Here is a 23,375-nt window from a genome sequence, read left to right as displayed (position 1 = left end):
CATTAAGTGTTGGTTAACAACTGGTTTGTCTGAGTTGTTTTTTCCCCACCAATGCTCTCTTAAACCATCCCACTATCTACAGAAGCATTTGGTGCATTCCCAAATCTCTCACAACTCAGTCTAAATTTTTTGATCTTTCCATAATAAAGCAAGAGCTTGCAACTTTGAATTTATGACAAGAAGGTTCTACTCTTTGTATAAGAATGATTTGAATTAATTGATACCTGCTTGCTCTGTGTAAAATAAAGGGATTGGCCTAATTAAAGCCAGAGTAGGCATTCAGGTAACAGTGTCCATAATCCCATCAACCAGGAGAAATGAATTTCTGGATACAATATTACTCAATTTAGTTTGTTTGTTACAAAAGAAGGAAAATTCAGTGATTATCCAGGACAGATTTTCTGTGTCCTCTAAATGGGGCAGATTTTGTGTGTTCTTTAAATGTTCTTTGCTCATTCCAGTATAGGTATTGCACTATACAAAAAAACCCAGGTTTGTTACTAAATGGCAAGGTTTATTTTGAGAATGCAATTAGTATGTAATATCTTGGAAGATGAACAGCTATAGTAAATACAGAATAAATGCTCAAGCACCATAGCTCTTCTGTTCCTGTATTTGTGTTTTACAAGACACACAGCACTAAACTGCATAACTTCCATAAAAGGTGCTATAACTAATTTAGAAAGACAATGCCTCAACAAATTAGCATTTCAGATCGACATACGTGTGCATGCATGATCATAAAAATTCAAAACAGGGGCCCAGAGATCCCTGTAACATGAAGTGCTCTTGATCCTCTTCAGCTGTGCTTTGAACTACAAGCAGTACCTGTTTTGTCATGCTGCTCTATGCTCAGATCCTCTGCCTCAGCTCCATAACACAGGCCACTAATTTTATCTATCAGTTTGAGTGTTAGTAAGTCTTGTCAGCTCATTTACATCAGTGGACACTAATACAATAGGAAATGAACATATTGATTTCACTCAGATCCCTGGGCAGCTGCCAGTTACCAACAGATCTCAGTTGAGTTTGAAAACAGCAATGCTCTTGATTGCAAAATCACTTTTTTCCTGCTGCTGCCCTCCCCTCTGATCAATACATCATTCTGATTCACATACACATCTTCCTCAGGAGGCTTTGAACCAACTAAGTACAACTGCAAGCTCAAAGAAAATGTTGGCATTTATTTTCTATGTTGCAAACTAATTCTACATATCCCCTCTCTTGCGATTCACGGAAAAGTCAACTCTTGTTGAAAGGTCCTATAAAACTGAGGTAAAGTACAAGATAGAAAGGTAGCCCTAGTAGAAATGACAGAGGTTGAAACTCATTGCGTGTAACACCATAAAGAACACATGGGAATTTGTTTAAACAAGACAGAGGTGAGTTTACTAGCGGCAAGGAATTTAATGCTAAAAATCTATCAGAACTAATGTGTGTGTCATGACTTTTACACTCAGCAGTTACAGTATAAATCAGCTACATTTCACTGTAACTGCTCCAAAATCAAATGTTTACTACGGATATACACATAGAATGATATAGCCAAAAAAATATTCCTAACCTGACCAAGGCTAGACCAAGCAGAGGCAACTATCAACTTTTTTGAGATTAGCCTCAAATTATCTTCCAGTTTTGTCACTAAACCTTTGAATTTCATATATACTAGCATCATTTAAATACATGGTGGCTTTTGCCCATCTGTACAATAGAATTTCTGGACAAGGCTCTAAGATCTCATCTCCCATCTTCCAATAGGAAGGAGGGGAGGGCAGCAAAACATCACTAATGCTTAAGCTTCCTGGAGCCGGCTGGCTACAAGCATAGCTAGAATAATAATTTCTACCCTCCTTCAACCATGCATAATACAGTCTTTATTCAGCAAATCGGAAAGTCGTTTCACACCATGCCAAAGGTCAGCTTTTGCTGTATTAATAGCTGCTCTGGGAGGATCAGTGTTGTGCTATCCTACATTTTTTCCAGGGCCTGGAGATGCAATTTCCTACAATCTGCAGGCAATTTCCCACCAATTTTCTTGGGGAGCTAATAGGCTGTGACAGGAGATGGAGCTAGCAAGCAGCAGGCGGCTTCAGAAAAGACAAATTGCATCTCCGCCACCTAACTGGGCAATCTAGAAAGACAGAGTTTATAGCTTTGTAGCGTTATTGGGCCCCATGCTAACTGCAAATCATTCAAGCTGCTATCTGAATTTCATATTCTTCTCCTTCTGAATTTTTTATCACCACATATCACTTTGTAGCACTTTTTCTACAAACAAGTTAAACACAGATCATGTATGATTTCTAGTTTAACTGCCTCTTAACTAGACAAGTCTTGCTAAATGCTATTCACATTCAGAAACAGAGAAACACACAGTCTCACTGTCAAACAGTGATATTTTTGATTATTTTCATACTTGTCAAGGTACAAAGCAGATGCCTACAGAAAGGGACTGATTTGTAAGCTAAATTCAAATGAATCACACAGTGCAAACTATGGGAACATTTAGAAAAGCCACTACAGTGAATACACCTATTGTGGTAAGAAACTCCCACTGATCATATATAGTACAAAATGAAAGCATAAAAATAGCTGGTAAGTTCTCCCTCTATTCTAGTAGTGCTCAAAACCTAAAAAGTTAGCGGAACAGTCTACGATCAGTTCAAAACCATCCATACAACCATTTACCATACAGATTTAAAATTATTTGAAGTTAGTAAAACTAGTAAAGCTCTAAGAATGTATCACCATACCCACTTTAATAGAAATGAAAGTGATTTAAAGCTGCTAACCCTCACCTAAGATATATAAAAAAAAAATTGAAGAAAATGATTCAAAGGCACGTAACACTAGCAACTATTGCAAGTTATATCCATCACTGTACTTCCCCTTATTACAGCAAACCCAGGGGATAAATACTGTAAACACATTCCATTACAGGACCCTGTATATCTGTATGTTTTTCTTCAGAATATAGAAGAACAAGTTTCTGAAGGCATGGAAATTACTAAAAACAACCAACAATATTCATGAAATTATTACAGTTAGCAACATTTGCAAGGTTAATATTTTCCCCTTCCCCCCAACAAGTAGAGTAAAAACAATCCCACCTAAATTATTGCTGTCCACTGGGAGACAAAATTAGTATTGAGATGTATAAAATTTTACTATAATTCAACCCTAAGGATTTTTTTAATTACTTAAGTAATGAAAAAATGTAAAATTACAGTGAACAAAGTGTTGAAATATTCTAACATGCATTTTGACACTCTCACATTTAAACCACTTGTCATTAATATCCCCATTTCATATCTGTGGTTTTTAAATAAGTTACAGCTAGATAAAATACTGAAGAACCAAGCAGAATTATAAATAGAGTACCAGGTCAATAACTTGCACTCAACAAAGAAGAGTGTCTACATAAACAAATTAAAAAAGATATGAAAACCATTCAAAAACCAGAAGTACTTCCTTGAACAGATTCACTGATAAAAACACAAGAGAGTATCTTGAATTTAACAAATGAAAATTAATGATTTCTCTATACAAGTTTATAAACCTCTTGAAGTACACATTCAAAAACTCAATTATATCATAATTAGTGAATATTCACTCAACTGCTGTCAGAAATACACATCGCACCTAATTAACAACCAGAAAGACAGAGAAAGGTAGAAGCACTATGTATGTATAATGAATTAAAACATATCTAGAAGACTAATACATATTCAGGAGGAGACACAGGGGAGCACAATAGTAAACTGGTCCCTGTATGAAAAGGAAACTTATTCCAGGAAGTAAATTTAATGTGGCCACAAAAGTTGAATGACTCCAAAGTTCTGTTGCATGCATGGCATGCTAAGCAAATACCAAACTGACATTAAGGTCATTTACATACTTAACAGTAGTGTTTGGCTGATTAATCAACAATCAAAAATATTTTGAATTTACAAAACCATCAGATTGCATATTTACTTGAAACACAACTAAGAAAATACTCAGGTCCAACTGCAGAAAATAACAATAAGGGATTATTTTTTTAAGAATAAAAGGAAGCTTCATTGTTCTCCAGAATATCTTGCTACAGCAAACCACAAAACAAGAGTTATTAGTTTATCATAATTGCTGCCAATTTTTAAAGTAATGGGGTAATCCACTGTGGATTGCTGTAAGGAAATGGGACAAAGACTGTGAAATGAACAGATGGATTTTATTTTAAACAAATTAGGCTCACTACCAGGAAAGTAACAAGTGCTTTCTAAGTTTCTCAATGCTATGGGTTAACTTGCATTTATGATCCCTTCATTCTGCTTTTTAAAACTACCATTAAAATCAGTCCTTGAAGGAAAACCAGCATTTATTATTTGCAGTTACAAGCTATCATCTCCATTTTTATGCTAATGACAGAGTATACAAAAGGGATAATGATAACAGTATGTTTGATTACTTAATCTCTAAACTATGCATTATCTTTGCCTTTAACTCATTCTTGCCAGAAAACAGAGATAGAAACAAGGTTCAAGAGATACTATACCTTTGTATTGTGAACATAGCAAAGGCAATCCTTGCTAAACTCTATGCAATAGCGACTGTCTAGCGCTCCTTGCAGCATCTCTTCTACAAATCAACATAACCTTAATGTAGGCAAAATCACATGTGAAATTTTAGGAGAGGAAAGGTCTCAAAAGTTTTTACTTCAGAAGCCACCAGAGATTTTTTCAATGGCGAGTCAACTACACTGACAAGCAATTCTACAAACTGATTGTAAGTATGGAACAATGACACTATCTTATCTCTGGGTGCTCGCTTTAGTAAGGGAAATTATTACAACATACACTGGCTGATATTATCTATCTGTCTATCCACTAAAAGATTCAATCAGATTTTTCTGTAGTCTACATATCACCAACAGACTTTTTAGCAACAAAATTCCTACTAATGCATGAGCCAGAAAGGGCACAGGCTGTTCAGCTTCTAGGAGTGAACTGTGGGACCTGGCAATGGCGGGGGGGGGGGGGGGGGGGGGGGGGGGGCAGGAAACAAACCAAACCAAACTCTGCTCAGATTTGAAAATGATAACTAACATTGGTCCCAAAACACCAATTTTTTGGCATTCAGTTTTCTGAGAATAGCACTTAAGCTCCAAGGAAACATAAATCCAGCTCTCTCAAGAATTAATGTATTCTAGAAGAAATAGGTTCTTCTGTTTTGAGATACAGTATACTTTAAGAACATTCCGCCCTCTGAAAACAATTATTTCCCTTTGTTTCCTTGTTGTATTCAATTTATAGATATTTTAAAAGATATGTAAGAAAAAATTAATCGGTACGAAAAAGCAAAAAACCCCTCCACACCCATGTGTATTCAAAGCACAGTTTTTGCTGGTTTAAAAAATGTTTAATTGAGTGTTTGAGCTCTCCTATATAGCTGAACAGAAACGCTGAACAAACTTCTGAGAAATGTCAGTAAGTTACACCCACAGGGTAGATTTTTAAAGCACCCAGTTCCTACACATCTGGTTTCCCTAGCAAAATCTACCACGCTGCACTAAGCACTTAAGCTGCAATGGGACATCTGGGAGCACATAGCTGAAAATGGGATTATCAATTGCTGGAAAGCTGATCTTGAGCTACAAAAATATTAGGTAATGGGAAATGTTGAGAACTGGCTGTGATTTAACTCTCTTTCCTCTTAGGATTAGATGACTGCTTATGGATGCCTAAGAAATGCCCACTTCCAGTTCCAACACGCAGGTGAGGTGTCCTTGAATTACTATGCAGAAACATGTGAATAATTTATAGAGAAATAGTAATCAGTGAAATGGCATACTGAAATCTCATTGTAGGTGAATTTTGTAGATTACATGTTAGACTACCACTAAAACATATGTGTGCCATGTTTTCATTCTCCCTCGTCCCTCCGTGTATTCCCTGCCATGAACTCTTTTCTTTCATTCTGGTGTTTATCAGGTCCTACTCTGAGCTGCTTCATCTTTCTCATTCCATAATAAAAGACCTCTCTGGCAGGACACCATGACTCAAGTCTTGTATAGACCTCAAATTCTCAAATTCTTTCTATGCATTTGTGGAAGGTAAAAAAATAAAATCCTTCAAAGAGACAGCACAGTTGGAGCCAGTCCAGCTTCTCCAGTGAAGAGGATTAAGGGGTAAACACTTAATCAGTAGTGTGAAATCTGAATTCAGTACTCTTCCTTAGCCTGAAAACATTAAAATCCACCTTTCTTAATCACCAGAATGGTGGAACCTCCCCATTGACTCAAAATTGCACCAATATAATAGAAAATATGAAGGCCTACTCTAACTAGATTACATGATCCCACAGGCTCGTAAGTGGGGCAGTCTTTCCACCAAAAAAAAAAAAAAACAAAACAACACACACACACACACACGCAAAACACCCCAGTTTGTCAGTCTGGGTTTCAATTACTTAAGTAACTTAGTTAGATGCTTCTAAAAATTCTAACTGCATCACTAGTGCAAAGATGTGACAGAAAAACTATGGTCAATTGTTTATACATAAAAGTATGCTTGTGACTAGATGACAGATTCTACTCTGGTGTTTATATGAAAAAATAAGACTATTATTTTAACAGTCTATGAACTTCATATTCATTTGGTGCTCCCTCTTCCCTTTAAAGGAAGAAAAGCTTCTGAAATGCTAAACAAGTTTAAAAGAATTAATGGGGATGAAAATTCTCTCTCAAGGACCAGGGGCTCATGGGTTGACATGGGGAACTATCTTTGCTTGCAACTATAATCAAAAAGAAGTACCCTGACACACTGACAAATGCATTGTATGGAATAATATAATGATTTTATGCACAACTGATTTATAAAAGGTTATGCCTAGTGCACATATTCAAAATATACACATTAGAGCTGGCAAAGGATTTTATTCAGTTGAATTGATATTACCACAAATCTCCTCTTCATCAGTTATTGTTTGCACTGACATCCAATATGTCATTTCGTAAGGACTCCCTGCTTCTATCTGGCACTAGTGTTTGCCAGAGTGGCATTCAGAGATCTCTGAATACTGAGGGCCACCCAGCAAACAAAGACTGTCCCAGAAAGGGGCTAACCTAAAAGAATATTTTAGGATTGTAATTAAATTGACAAAATATTAATTACCTACACTACAGTTACCGGTGCACCTCTTTTTTCCATGTGCTTTTCCCAGTGCCTTTTCTGTCACTGCTGGTCTGGGTTGGCCTGTTTCTTCATCCAATATGCAATTATTTCCAACCACTACTTTACACAGGGCTGCAAGATCTTACAGAATTTTTAAGCCCTACAAGTTTTAAACCTTATAGGTAATAGCACAGACAGACATGCCAAGATTTCACCAAATGTATCTTTTCATTAAAAACTACATCTGCTGATGGAATAGGCTCTACTGGTTGAGAAATGAAAACAAAGTTTCATAAACTGTAAGTGAAACCCAAAACAAAAACTTTAGAGGACTATTGTATGAGGCATCCCCAAGTTTTCAGACCCAAAGCTTAAAGTAGACCTGATTGGGGAAAAAAAAGAAGTAATTTCTTAATTATAACCAAGAAACATATGGTACAAATATGATTAAATTCATTCACATACATACATAGTTTCCAATTCCACTGCTCTGACTCACTGTGCATTCTAGAAGCTAACAAAAAAGACAAAGCTATTTCATGATTTTCCTGACACTATGGTTTTGAACCTCCTGATTGCCAAGAATGTGGTCTTACTAACAACTACTATGTCACAACTTATAGCAGATCCATTACATGTGTATATTTTTTTAAGTGTTACGTGAATGTGTTAGAATACTTTCATTCTTGGTTCCTCTGATACCAACTTTTAAGAAAGGCAAAATAACACCTATAAAGTAAATGCAAGGTGATAGTAGTGTGGAAGAAATCCAAATGTTCTTAACTGCAGCAAATTTGCCAGTGCTGCTAAGCAAAGTCAATGATCATTGGCAGAGTCAGATGTTCGGAAAACTTCAATATGAGAACAGGGTAGCGTAAAAATAAGTAACCTAGTACATACTCTTTTTTTAAGCTCTCCCTTTTTAAAATGGCATAGCACGTCACAGTATTTCAATGTAGCAAATACAATTACTTCTTTGAAAAGTCTGACGATTCTGCTTTTTGCCTCACGATGTGTGAAAGGATCATGACCACCACCTAAGCTGGTCCGCCATTTTCATACAGATGGTTATTCACAACAGCAATAGACAGATATAGATACATATGGGTAGAACACTAATTTTACATGTCCAGGAGACCAGATTATCCTGAATGTTTAATATTGTATTAAGGCTATTACAATTCTAGATGCTATAAAATGGTTTCAGTAGAATGATCATATAAATTGAAAAGAAAACTGATGTCTCTTCAGACTGGAAGTTGAGAGAAAATTTGCCCCCAGATGAGAAATTCCCTATCCAGTCAGTGCGTCTGTCAGTCAAACTTGTATCTTCCTAGTTACATGTCTTTGAAAGAGCAGGGATATAGGTCACTGTCAAATGCTAGCAAAATGAGAAAGCAGCTCTTCACAGATGAGTCTTAATCTGTCTGCCAGCTTGTGTAATCTGAATTATTTGTTCAAAGATATTCTCCTGTTCATCTGTCCTCTCCATTAAGAACAGGAATTATAATTAAATTACAGAATGTAGGAAATATATGGCCCTCACTGGTGCAATAGCTAGGTCTGCCTAGCACAGAGTGGTAGAACTCGTTAATCTGAAAAAAGTTAGAATAAAATGTACATGTTCTCTCCTCATCCATTTCTTTAGAATACACCAAGAAAACTTGATCTGAAGATGCATAGCTTTGGTAACTGGCTGCTTAGCAAAGCTCTTCACAGATATCACACACTGATGCGACAGTGGAAAGGACTCAAAGATTGCTCAGTATGAATACATAGAGCCTATAGGCCTGTGTAACATGGGACACTCAGGAAAATTAATTCTAATTAATTTGTACAGTGGATTAGTTAAAAATCAAAATATTCCTTTGTCAATATTCTCACAAGAAATTAAGAAGCGAGTTTAACTTAGTTTAGGTTAATTCACTTCACTTGGAGCCCTGCAAGTGTTTAACATTGTTTAAGTGATCCCCTGTAAAGCTCACACTTTTGGTAATTTAATTAAATTTACCTGAGTATCTAAGTATAGACAAGACATTAAAAAGGAAATGGTCATTAACTACCACTTCTCTGTAACATAGGATGAAACTTATATAGCTTTGTTTAATCACAGACATCCTCAGTTAATGAATAAAGGCTCTGATGTACTTAGTTGAAATGTAGTCTCACATGAATTCTGTTCAGCTGGGGGAGAAAGGAGAGGGGAGTCACCTCTTCTAGAGAAATGACCAAATGAGCTAGGATCAGGCACATATTACTGTATCTGCCAAAGAACATATATATGGGACATCAGAATAAACTTAAAATAAACTGCACAACTTTATGAAATGTTCCGTTTTTATATTTACACTATAATTAGTACAAAATTGCCTTTTAAGTTTTCTGTAGCACAAGACAGTATCTACTGGACTTGATAGCCTAATATTGCAAAACAACTACTTTGAAGTATGATAAAGGAATCTAGGAGAGTTATAAAGAATAAGACACCATTTTCAAACTATACATAGTGTTTGCTTTTGCTTCTAAAAAGGTACTTATATCCCCAAAAGGTTTTTAATTTTAAATAAGCAGGGAGGGCAGGGAGGGGGCAGGGGGGAAGACTGGTTGTTGGTACTAAAGCCTTTACTGTAATAAACTAAATATATTTACAATTTATACAAATATTTGACCTTCAACAAAAAATACAAAAACATATCACAAGATGCAAAACCAGGAAACAAGTTCATCTGAGACACCATTGCTCTACACAGGACAGAATGCAACTTGAACTGCAAAGAACAGAAAGTTATTTATCCCCCATATTCAGGCAATGAGAACAATTTGCATGAGGTCACAAAGAAAGAAAAAAATAAAAGGCTCCAACATTCCTCAGTAGACTCGGCTTTTAAAAACCATTCCAAAAACCTAGGCTACATCTGTCCATCTTGCCTCTGTGTTCCATTTGGTCCACGTAGCCAACATTTAGTTGCTGGATGTTGCCTTCTATTTTGAAAAATCGGAGTAGTTTCATGGCAAGGTCTGGAACCTCAATACTTTTGTCCCTTTTTAAAAGGCAAAACCTTTCTACTTCTACCATTAAGAACAATTTTGGCCCAGTTCAACTTCTAAAAGTTATATCCCCCATCATATTTTTCAGTAGATAACTTCATAGACTGTAGCCTTTTTGTCTCCAGAGCCAGTGACTATGTACTTATCATCCACAGAGATGTCACAGCTAAGCACTGATGAAGATTCTTTGGACTAGAAGAAAAATAGAAATATATTACATCATTTAAAAAAAAGTCTGTCACCCTCATCTCAGCATCCCATTTTGGGTAGATCACATATGTGAAGATATCCGAGTCCACTCTTGGGACTTCGGGTGTTTTTTCTTTCAAAGCATCATCATCCTCACCTGGAAGATACTGGCTCCATAGGGAGTTCTCCATGCATTAAGAAGATTATCTTTCCCAGTACTCACAAACCATTTACCTGAAATATAAAATATGAGGACTATGAAAATATACGAAACAGACATCTGGGTTTTGGGTTTTCAATTCACATCTATGAAATCTGTTAACTAATTACCCTTATAAAAGCTCTCACCACTAATCAATACTACTTTTGCTTACAATCAATGTGGACACATTCATGGTTTTGCAGTGTGTTACACAGCAGGAAATCCCTAGACTCTGTAAGTAGAAATAGCTTTCTACACACAAATCTATCCTCACAGCAGCCTTTAGACAAACAGGTGGTTGTTTGTAGATACAGGTACATTTGAATTTATAAGGCAGAGAAATTTATTCATAACTTAAGAAACTGACATACTAAATAAGTTTTTATTATCAAGTGAGCTATGCCTATGTAATAACTAATCAGCAAAGCATGAATTAAAGACCTGACCTCCAGTTCTGTGTTCAGGGTAACTTACCACAGTAAGCAAACTTGAGTGACAATACACAACTCTCATGAAGGTGCAGCTGATATTTGTCTGGTTTATTTACATGTAGCACTTCTACGTTGCTGCTCTCCATTCCCACAGCTAGCCATTCACCAGTAGGACAATAACCAAGGGAAAATATCTGAAAATTAAACCACATTTAGACTTGTTATATTTTCCTACAGATACACTTTTTTTTTTTTCTACAGGGAGACAGTGAGAGGAGGGCCCAATAAAATTCACATAGTTCAATAGCAAGACTGCTGTTCAAAATTCAAGGGATTAAATAACCTATTCTTACCTATTAACTTAGAAAAACAGGAAAAGAGAGTAGTGTCAGGCTATCATTTTGTTCTGGAAGCTAAACATATGAAAGCTCCAAAATATTGGAAGAGAAGGAACAATCTGTCAGTTGCACTGGACTCAGTCTCAGCTTTCATCCTAAATGTTTCCCTCCCACTGCACACCCTCCACCCCAAGCTGTAGGAAAATCCAGTTACCTGTGATGTGAAGTCATGCTGTTGTAGCTGTCTTCCCTCTCTCAAGTCCCAGGATCTGACAGTGTTATCCAAACCTCCTGTCCAGAGCTTGGTACCATCATTAGAAATGTCAATACAGCTGGCTCCGTCTGTGTGGCCCTGGAATTGCCTGATAAAACAAACCAGATTGAATAATGATTTCCTGCCAGAGCTCAAGGTAAACACTGTTGTAGTGTTAGTTTTGGACTCTGTATGCGTGTGTCATCTCTTCTGTGTCTGCTGATGGGCAAAAATCAGCCCCTCCCTCTTACTGAGCATGAACTAGAACAGCGTTACAAAAACATTTTGCAGGTGCTAGAGAAATGAATTGCATCATGGCTAGCTGAACAAAGTCAAATATTTCCTATCAGGTTTTGAAAAGAAAAAAAAAGCTTGTAAGAACATTAAAGTACAGTAACTATAGTTAAAAGCACTAAGGACAACTCAGATTAAAACAAGTGCTGAGGGAACAAAACTCCAGTTTCAGAAAACACTTCTGGATTTTCCTTTTGGCTGCAAGTCAAGATGATAGCTATTAAGAAGAGATATTAGTAGGAAGGAATCCAGATAGAGATCCGGATAGTTAAACACAAGCATTGCTGAGTCAGCAAAGTTGCATTCTCTGTGGCAAGAGATCACAAAAAATCTAAATGGTGCAGTTTGTTTTATAGTCTTCTCATTAGTAATTCTCAGCTTTCAGCAACCAGAAGGTCATCTCAAGTTTTCCTTAATCCTTTGGCAAAAGCGTTCTGAGGCTCCTGCATTTTATCAGCAGTTAGCTATAGGAAAGTCCTATGCCCCAACGTGAAAAGTGGAGGGCAGGGTGGAAAAGACAACTAGCTTGGGAACGAAACGTATGAATCACTACGAGCTGCCACAGAAAGGTCACAAGGCACATTTTGTTTTGTAGCTCTGGTCTCAAAATTCCACGTGTTATCAATTAACAAACTCAGCCAGCAAGTGGTGGGAACACCTACAGCAAACACTCAAAAGACAAGACAGTCAGAGTACAGCTTTACAGAAACTAAGCATGCATAGGGCAAACCAAAGATTTTATATAAATAAAATCGTCTTTGTTGACCTAAAAGTTAAACAGAAAGTAAAATTTGCATGCACATTAATATGACTCTCTGCACATAAGTTTAGGCTAATTATTGATATATAGGAAATTTAATTGAAACATGGCAGACTAAGCAGATTCTTCAGTGTTTGTATTTGGAACTTCTGAAATATCATGGCCTTTCCCAATTTAGGCTCTCTCTTCTCACAATATTGTAAGGCACACTGCTTTGGTAAGCATAAACCAAACTTATCTTCTAGTAAGCCACACAGCTAGTTGCTAAGAGCCATTTCACACATGGCCCTCTTTTTTCTCTGTCATAGCACCAATGCTGAACACTGACCTGCTAGACACTTCAATCTTCTACTAATATGTTTATTAATCAAAGGTCTAAGAAAAGATTTCAGAAGTGATTTACATGACAATCCATTTATTATACTCTTCACAACCCATTCTGAAAGTTTTAGAGATCAAATTCCCCAAAACCTCACATACCTTTCTCTCATGAATGACCAAACATGAGTCCTTTATGCTTTCCTGAAGAACTGAGAGGATCCACACTTTCAACTGCTTTTGTAAGATTAATTTTATTACTTATCATCCCTAAATAAGAACTGAAATTTCTCTTTATCACCTAACAAAGCTTAAGACAAAGGAAAAGAACAAACCTCAAAGAGTTCCCTGAAAGGCTTGTTCAGTCTAAATGAATCACAATCAATCAGAAATGCTGCTTGTGGGAAACCTGCAGACAAATCCCAAACTAACCAAAACAAACAGGAACTTTTACACTGACTGCAGTAGGTTATGGACCAACCCTTTAGGCCATGAAAGTGCATCTTCCAAGACTAGGTTGAATCTACCAAAACTAGTTTCTGCCCAACTCGGGTGCAAACTGCATTCTTTGGGTAAGAAATACTATTTGCTTTGCTGTCATGAACCACTGTTCAGGGAGATAAGTATTTATGTAGCTGTCCAAAGAGTAACTTCTATTGAAGTTCTCTGTAAACAAGTAATGACTCACCTGACCAACGTCTGATTGTGCAGATCCCACACTGCGATGTTCCCATCACTGCAGCAGGAAAAGCACACCTTGGAATCAGGACTGATAGCCAGAGCGTAACAGGCAGGGGCTGAGGATGTCAGCTCTGCTTTTATACGAGGAGTTGGTGCTGCCAGGTCCCATATGGATAATGTGCTGGCTTCCCCGCCAACTATTAGGGTGCATCCATCAGGCAGCAATTTACAAGAGCGGATGTAGTTATCTCTGTTCTGTACAACACAAATCACCTCAGTTATGTTAATACATGCCTGTCAATAATGACCACTAATACGATTCTGACTCCATCCAACTTTTAAACGCTATGTTATTTTTTCCGTTAACAAAGTACTGAAGATGAACCAGCAGACCCTAAAACATTTCAAACACCTACTTCTCATCACTAACCAGAAACTGCAGCTGCAGAAATTAAAACTACAGACTCCTGTTGCCACAGTCTACTCTGTTTTAAACCTGATGAACGGCAAGTCCTCCATCTCATTACATAAAAACAGATCCAAAGTAAGTTTGCATTTCTTCTGCAAGTGCACTCCATCAGCTAAGGTCACCAACAATAAAAATATTAAATAAATGACCTTTCCATTTGGCATTTACACAACCCTATATGAAAATGCAGTTCAAGTCTCATGCCTTTCAGGTTTTGGAGTCTTCTTTCAAATACTATTTTGCATTCACCATTTTAAAGTTAAATTAAGTATTCCCATATTGGTCCTGGATTTACGTTGGTGGTTCTTGTTCAACAAGATTCTTACTGTACATTTGTGATACTATTGCTGATTGAGAGGTAATACAAGGGATTTAGAGGTGGAAAACATTTCAACCTTCGTTTATTACAAGCTTGACTCCTGAAGTGTTTGGATGGCCATTTCCCCCTAAAAACTGCCAAATTAACATGGTAACAGTTCTTTAGGAAATGAAGCATTAAGATCTGTAACTTAAAACATAGAAAAAAACACTGCAAGAAGTAGCTAACAGCATTCCTACTACTACTTTTTTTTATTCACGATAAAGGAGCCATAAGTAGTGCAGTGGAAATGTTAGTTTAGTTAGCCAGCCATTACTGCTCCATAACTAAAAGGCAGGCAGCTAGGACTGTGCATCCAGGCACATACCTGCCACAGAACAGAATACATATTCAACTTTTACTACTAGACAACTAACATAAGGATAGCAGTAAATAAAGGATAAAGGATAAAAAAAACCCAAACCAAACACCCCACCACATTTAATTGGATCAGCATTGAAACTAGAATTATTTTCATTCAGAATATATATTACTGTGCTTTACAACATTAAGTCTTCTCAGTTAACACTTCACAAACATCCACATTGCTTCTAATATGAGAAGCATCTTTTACTGAGCCATTAAGTTTTCCAAGTTAGCTTTCAGCTACACGTACTACTGCACTCAGTCCCCTTTGTATACTGCTGATGTGAAACTTGTATAACTTGTGGATCACCAACAAAAACACAGCAAGACTTAAAGTGACCTTTGTACCTTGTCACATTATTTCATTATGTGGTTGCTACCCTCGTACAAAAAAAAAAAAAAGAGGTTGTCACTCCTGGTGTGAGTGAAACACATAGCAAGGTTCTTGTGCAGCTCTGCAAAAGCCAGGCTACACTCCTTTTAAAACTCATGCACAAAAATCATCAGCATAACTAGAAGGAAAAAAAAAAAAAAAAAGAGGAAAAAATCAGGTACACTCTCTACACAGAAATCTTATCTGTTATTTGACTCTTAGTGATGATATTTATTGCTAAACAAACCAGCACTCATGCCTGTAACTCCACCTGTTATACGTTAAAAAAAAGACAGCTAAATATATAAAGCAGGAAACAGAACTGCCTCCTATTTCCTTGCAACATGAACAAAATCCAGACAAGGACAGCTATTTCCTTACTGAGTCTCCAAGGAGAAGCTACCCTTGTGTACAAGTTCTTATTCACCTACCAGGCAGTCCAGCTGAGAGACAGGGCTCTTGTTGCCAGGCTGGCTGATGTCCCAGACTTTGACGCACCCCTTCCCACCCGTGTACACGTGTCTTGTGGGGTTGCTGATGGTAACTGCACACACAACTTCCCCGTGGTTCAGAGTGTTGATCTGACGGGCATGGCGAGGGATTCCTGGACCGATGAGGGCATCAGGAGGGAAAGGAACTGGCTGCATCTGACCATCTGCAGTAACGTGAAAGGAGTAGGCTCTTTTGGAGAAGTGAAAGAAGAGAGAAGACAAAAAAAAAAAATCAGCCAGTTACAGTGCCATAAAGCAAGCAAAACAGTAATTTTTTTTACCTGATTTCTTTGCCAGTCTTTTTCTCATGAAAATCAGAGCTACAGTGCCAAGTAATACAGGCACATGAAACCTCAGAGGGAGACAAGGATTCAAATAGATATTTTCAGCTTGCTGCACCTCAGGTATTCATGCAGTAGGGAAGCATGTTAAATTCTTAACTCTACGGTCCAAGATCACAGCTGCTATCCCTCATCCACCCAGATAATCAAAAGATCTTTCAGCCCCTGGTTTCTAGCCAGCAGTCCCAAGTTTCAGCACCACAAGTCCTGCAGCAGCAATCCCTCACCAGGTACTATTCTTTCAGCCTTCTCCCATGAGGCTTGCACCTGTTGCCTTTGCAGTAGCACTAGCCAAAGTTCATCTTTTGCTCCATTTCTGCACCTCATCTTTAACATCAGCACCAGCTCTGCTCACATGCCTCTCTTTCCAGCTGGTAATTAATGTTTTAAACAGCAAATGGAAACATGCACAATGGTTGCACACACCTTTCAAACCCAATACCATCTTCTCATAATTATGTTTTCTTTAATAAGTATTTTGGAAAAGCTGAAAGGCTTAGTTTCCCAGGTAGTTTTAGCACTTCTGTAACACCTTTTGTTTGTATTCAGTGCATGATTTCAAGTATATGGAAACTGAGGGCTGAGGAAGAGAATCCCAGCACTGAATAAAAACACTCCTCCTTGGGGAAAGTACACAAAATTATTTCTTCATGTTCACTGCAATGTTTAAAGTCAGCTCTACTCAAAGACCAGGGCACAAATAGCAGCTAATAAAGATTTTGGGTGCAAGGGGTTTTCTTTGTTTGTTAGTTTTAAATAATAATGAAAACACTACTGCAGAATGCTGATTTTTGTTATACTGATGAGCTCCTTTTTTGTTGCTTCTGTTTTAAGCACATCCATAGATCATGTTTTTGATGCTGCTGTTACATTAACAACATTCTTCAAGAGGCCAAAGTTGATTAAAAAAGTCAGATGACTATCCTTTTTTTTTTTAAACTAATTAGCTACTGTCTCCCTAGTGATACCTTTATTTTTCTAATATATTCTTGTGTTCAGAATTGTGCTTTCTTTTCCAAACATACCTTCTTCCTCAGAAATCTTCAGTCACTGTAGCTCAAGTATTGGTATTGCATCCCTCTTCCAAGGACCCAACAATAGATAATTCAATTTAATCTTCCGTTCTGAGCTCTGAGCTAATATTTTCAAAGTATTTTATTTCATGTTTCCAAGTATTGCACAGTTTGAAAGGAAGGAACAAGCAAGATGCCTAGATCCATAACAGACATCACAAAGCAACTGAATATGCCCAGAAGCAGAGCAGAAGACATTCCTTTAAAAAAGAGTGAGAAGTGGAGAGGTGAAAGAACTCTACAGTTCTTTCATACAGAAGGTAACAATGGAAACAGTCACCCCATGCAATATCACATTTTTCACAGAAGGGAAGGGTAAAAACTGGTTATCAGTAACTGCTATTAAACAAAGAAGAAATTAATAGTGCATATACATGCAATTCCTATACCTCATTCATGTTTCATGGTTGGACTTGTGAGTTGAAAGCCTCCTCAGAGAATACACAGAAATGGAGGATAAGCGAGTGCAAAAGATTAAAATCTTTTTTATCATGGAAATGTCAGGAATGGGAAATGAAAGATAAGAAAGGAAGTGCAAAGTTCACTCCATTAACATGTATACAAGATGCACAGTATATCAAATATATTTCTTCCCATGGGACCCTTTCTCCTTTTTTGTATGAAGAATTACAGTAATAATAAAGGCTTAACTAGAAATGTGCATAATTTCTGTGAAGAGGAGTAAAGACAGGACTGTTCCAAAGTAGTTATTTACTAAACAGATGAGACACAGGATGAGAGAGGAAGAGGAGTGGCAACAAGACTGCTCAAGGCTGAACAACTGCTGAGGTTCAGGTACAGAATCCAACTAAAGTCATAGCACTTAAGAGGCTGAAAAGCTGGGCCCCATCCTGGGCTCCAGATCAAAGGCAGCTGCACAATATTTGTTAGCAGGAAGAGTACACAGAACTACACAACTTTGAAGTCTCAGCCTGCCTTTGCTTTTATGATGGACAGAAGAAAAACAATTAAGCAAGTATTAACCAATTTTTTCCAGCATATTTACTATAAATAATCCACTTGTACATATTTTTTCTTTAAATTGAAGGTTACAGTGCAAATGTTCTGTTCAATTCAAAATACCTAAATAACTGGTGTTTTGAAATACTTCTGTGCATACACACAGCTTCTCAGTTCTTGCTGAGATGGAGTGGGAGGAAACAATAGGAACATTTTTCAAGTGCTTCACGCATACTGTAGAATTACAATGACTCTTCTGCTCTGAAACGCCAGAAACTTACCCAGTGTACTTTCAATCTTGTAGAATTTTACCAGTACGTCCATGTTTAATGTGCAGTTATACAGATCATAAGGTCATAAGATCGTAAGCTGGTAAGACTACTCTTACCATCATGAGCAGGCATTTGCTTCCAAGACTGGCTGGTCAGGACTCCGGATGACTTGAGTTTGAGGGCCTAACAAACATGACCAGCAATAGTCTCTGACAAGCCAAGACAGCTTTTTCTATAGTGCAAGTTATCAACAATTCATTGTGTAAAGAAATGGCTACACATTGTCAAATCCCTCTGCCTCTGCTAAGACAAGCACACAAAAAAGTAAATGTTCCCGTTTGCTGGAACATGTGTGGCATGTCATGCTAACATCACCACTGTCAGAATAATTATGTGGTCTAGTAACTTGTATCGACTAGGTATTATGGTTTAACTTTTCATTACAAATACTTTCTACTTTGAAAAAACTTGCGTCATTTGCAAGACTGACACTCCCTAGACAAAGAAAGATTCTGTCTCCAGAGGAACACGGTACTGGAGACAGCAGTGCAAACGACTATTTGCGGCTCAATCGCTGTTGTCCCTGGCTAGCTCTCCATTAAGTCACCATGAAAGAGGGCCTACTCTGCTACTTCTGGGGAGGACTGTACTTCCAGTGCTACACTTACAAAACTGTACCAATATATTGGTACCAATACCAATATATTTGTACCAAAAAATTGGTACAAGAAAATACTTGTACCAATAAGAAATTACTCAATTTTTAATGCACTAGGTATATTCACGGTCTGAATTCTCAAAACTAACAAGCATTTTGGTTGGCCAACCTTCAAAGAGTCAACATTTAGTAAAACTTGGTAAATTCTTGAGTTCTCTAATGCTCAAGGTATTTCTTGACAGGCATCCCTTGCCCACCCATCTTTCTCCTCAACAAATTGCTATTAACATCTGAATTCCATAACACAGCAAAAATTTAATATGCATTTTTGTCCTTTTATTATGATCTTTTATAACTGACAGCGTATGCCAGAAACTGCTGTTCACCTTCATGATAATCATGGATTTCTGTCTCACTCATGGCATTCTGTCTCTATGAAATGACTGGGTTCCATGATTGCCCATCTTTGGTCAAATGAGCATAGCATTGAGATAGCCCTCCCTGACGTTGGGCTAACCACAACAGCAAACAAAGAGAAAGTTCTTATACAATGCAATTACAATTTAACATAAACCAAGTTAAGTGCATATCAAGTAATATGTAAATATACACTTGTAATTATTATGAAAAGAACAGTTACAAGTCAAACTTGCATGCCGTTTATTTAGGAAAGAGTTCTGAGAAACAGTATACTGTCACTTATGAATATATTCTTTCTGAATAACAGAAATATTCTTCTGATCCATTGCATCCAAAGATTTATCCTCATTTCTGTCAAAGCAGCACTGAGAACTTGCAGAGTTCCTATACATTACAGCATAGTAGGTGATACTAATACAACCCAGTTTCTCAGCTTAAATCTGGTAATCATGGTCTCCCAATTTCCAAGTAAGTATCAAATAAGCATGTAATAAGTATCATCTGACCTGCTGGGTTGAGTTCAGAATAATTCACTTCTCAAGAACATGGCAAATCAACTAAACTACCTAACTGCCAGCTACTCTTAAGTATTCAGATTAATATACCGCATGCAATTCATGCCTATGTAAAGTTCCGTGCCTCAAAAAAAAGCTTCCACTTCATACCTCCAATTCAAAAAGAATTCCTTAACTAGCACAAAAATACCCCAACTACAAAACACAAAAGCAGACAGTTCCTTCTACTGATGAGTGCATTTTACTTCCAGCTCTTCTTTGACTCCAGATTATTTTTACTTGCACTTCTCACAACAAACTGAGTATCTGTATATGGTGTTTCATTATATAAGACAAAATGCCAAGAAATAAGGACAAAGATATTTGTACAGAAATAACAAAATTTTAACTTCATACATGTCATCAAATAATTCTATCCAGAGATACAAGGTGGAGGGGAAACAACCTGTTATTCTAGAATATAATAAAATTAACCTTCCTTTAAAATATTCCTCATTGTACATGTGTGAAGAACAGGAGAGCTGAAACTTTTTAATTTTTGCCTTGAGCAATTCCAGAGTATTATACTATTCCTTTCCAAAAACACAAAGAAAAGCTGGCTTATAACTAGAAGTTGGAAGAGTTAACATTTGAAATTTTACTTTCCTACTAAAATAAGAAACATGTATTTTCAGGTCTTTCTGATATCTGTGTATAAACTTCAATTAAAATCATGTTTCAAAAAAATACTGAGAAATACATCTGTCCTCAATGCTACCATCAATTCATGATTTTAGAGAGCAGGAAAGCAATACTGTGGACATAAATCTTACACTGAGCTTGAAAATCTGTGTTCAGTGCACAGTCCAACTATTAGAAGGTGTGGTTCACCATCAAGGAGAAATCCACAAGAACATTAATTTAGCAGCTCTAGAAGACTAAAGGCTAAATAAATAAGTACCTTGATGGAAAGGCTATGCAAAACAAAAAAAAACATGATTACAGCGATACACCAAGAATCTGTAGTCCAGGACATAGTTAAATGTATCAAAACAACAGAGGGCGAGGCTCAGACATATGTCCATGTCAAAAACTAGTACTGATTTCCCACTCCCAACTTAAGACAATTATTGATTAGGTGATGGCTCCAGGCAATCTGGAAAGAGAAAACACCCCACCTCACCCCACCCCATCCCCCCAAAAAACCCCAAACACAAACCCAAAAGCAGAATGGTACCCTGAACAAGAGGCCTTGTTCAGAGTTACTTAAAACTTTACCTGCTTGCTACCCATGATCAAGAATGTATTGTCTACCAGGAGTCATAGGCCACAAAGCTGTTTCTCATCACACATTGCAGACCCCACACATGCTTTTCATTGCACCCAAGGCCACATAGTACGTATTATTGTCCTTACAAGTGTTTCTCATCAAATACAAGGACAAATTGGATGCACCGGATAGGTCAGTCTGTTCTTCAAACTGTCAACAATAATTAGTAAGGAACTTCTAATCAGGAGCTACCATCCTTGAAGAAGAGAAACATCCTGGAACATGGAAGTTTGTTAAACTGTTTTACATAAATCAGCTTAAGACTCCCTGCCCGCATACAGACCCTTACCCTTTGAGCTGTATGTTACTAACCAATGATAGATAGAAGCAATAAGCAACTAACCAATAATCATTATAGAAAATATGTAATCACGTAGTCTGGAGTGTATAAATATTTTGAAGTTCCTTTGTGTGGCGTGCTTGATTTGTGGGTGCTTTCCACCTAGCACCCTGTGCAGAATAAAGCAGTATCTCCTCTCTAAACTAATTTCTGGTTTTGAGAGTCTTTATTTCAGTTAACAGGAAGAGCTGCTAAGAAAAGAATAATCTACTGATTGGAATCAACTTTGAAACCAAGAATATGAACACGTATTTTACGCAGATTTATACACACATGCAGGTATCAAGTCCTTGTCCATAAAATTAATTACTTAATTACAAACAGCTGAAGAGAGAAAACAACTAATATGATATGACATGTGTATACACCAAAACATCAAAGTAACACAAAAAACCTGAAAAGCCTCACAGGAAATAATTTTAAAAAACCACAACCTGCGACCAAATGCAAAGACTAGCTCATTTGTATAATTAAGAAATTGCTGAAGACACTTCGACTTTCTAGATTGCTACCCAATTTCCCAAGTACATCTGTACCACTGCTAACAGGTTAGACTCTGCAGTGAGCAGAACTGAAAGATTCGCTTTCAGAAACATAAAAATATGGTAGTAAAGCCTTACATTTAATCAAATTACAAAACAAGGCAAGCAAAAGACAAGTTTTCCAGGCAGTAGTCCCTTGATAGAAGCAAGACAGACAAGTAGGAGTGAGTTCTTAAGAGGTTATTAATTTTTCTAACAAGCTAGTCATTCACAGATCTCACAACACACGGGGGTTAAAGAAAACTGGGTGCTATCAGAAATGTCATTCCTTTGGAAAGAGAGGAACTTAATTTTCTCTTGGAAGCAGGGCTGGGTGAAAACAACAGTGCCAGCATAACCACTGATAAAAATGTGCAACCACAAGCATACACATATGGCTAGGGATTCAACAGTTCAAACTGAAAATTCTCTATACCACTTGCAACAAGACTCAGCCTAAAACTCCACTTCTCATAAAACAAAATTAGTGTGGCACCTTAACAGCACTCTAGGAAAAGGCAGATTGTGAAAATAAACCAGGAGTACTCCACCAGTTTGCATGATTATATAACCCATGTGCTTTGTAGAGAAAATATAGGAGACTTGCCTAATATAGGTAAGAGATACTCAAAGATGATGCAGGTAGCAGCTGTAGCCAATCAAGACTAGTACAAGAGATCATTCTAAAACTGTCAGTGGAAAGTTAATAGGTCAGTTTGTGAAATTCTAGGTTTGCCTCATTTAAAGATAAGCAAAGAAGCCACTTTAGAGGAAATGACTGACTCAGTCCATGTAACACAACCACAAAAAAACATTACAGAACACTTAAGTGGAGAGTAAGGAGTATGTATCAAAGTAGGAGATCTATGAAGAGGTAAATAAGGTGCTGAAAACACTAAATGAAAAGATTATTTAAAAACCCACACAGACTCTAATTTAGCTATGAAATACCAGTATACAAAGTACAGCAGCATACATGCACTGCTTTTGTGCCTTGAATAGTGCAACAGCTAGAACTCATCCACAGAAAATTTCTGCCTGAACGAAAACAGGTTTTCATAGCTTATAATATGAAATATTGCCTGGCATTGCTAATGTAATAAGTCACTGAAAGCTTATGAATATACTTGTTTAGAAGTAAAAACTTACAGCCACTGGATTATGCAACCTCCAAAAATATTTTCTATAAGTATGCTGAATTCTACTGAAGTCAGCAAGAATAAGTCTGACCCTTAATAAAAGAT

The 23,375-nt window shown here is 37.1% G+C and overlaps 1 protein-coding gene across 3 annotated transcripts in view; it reads right to left on the bottom strand.

Annotated features, from left to right (window-relative positions):
• Positions 1–493: 493 nt before the first annotated feature.
• LOC141918900 (transducin-like enhancer protein 1) overlaps positions 494–23,375 on the bottom strand; it is an 85,338-nt gene continuing 62,456 nt past the window's right edge. For all 3 annotated transcript variants that reach the window (XM_074813838.1, XM_074813840.1, XM_074813839.1), the window contains 6 exons: positions 15,663–15,912; positions 13,673–13,920; positions 11,574–11,721; positions 11,065–11,215; positions 10,546–10,622; positions 494–10,391 (listed from right to left, as the gene is read on the bottom strand). In XM_074813838.1, the coding sequence (XP_074669939.1) occupies positions 10,284–10,391; positions 10,546–10,622; positions 11,065–11,215; positions 11,574–11,721; positions 13,673–13,920; positions 15,663–15,912 (982 nt within the window). In that variant the 3' untranslated portion in view covers positions 494–10,283. The remainder of the gene's footprint in view (positions 10,392–10,545; positions 10,623–11,064; positions 11,216–11,573; positions 11,722–13,672; positions 13,921–15,662; positions 15,913–23,375) is intronic.

This window comes from Strix aluco, chromosome Z, assembly GCF_031877795.1.
Source record: "Strix aluco isolate bStrAlu1 chromosome Z, bStrAlu1.hap1, whole genome shotgun sequence".
Lineage (NCBI taxonomy): Eukaryota > Metazoa > Chordata > Aves > Strigiformes > Strigidae > Strix > Strix aluco.
Note: the sequence above shows the minus strand (reverse complement) of the source record. Positions and strands in the feature narration are given on the sequence as shown.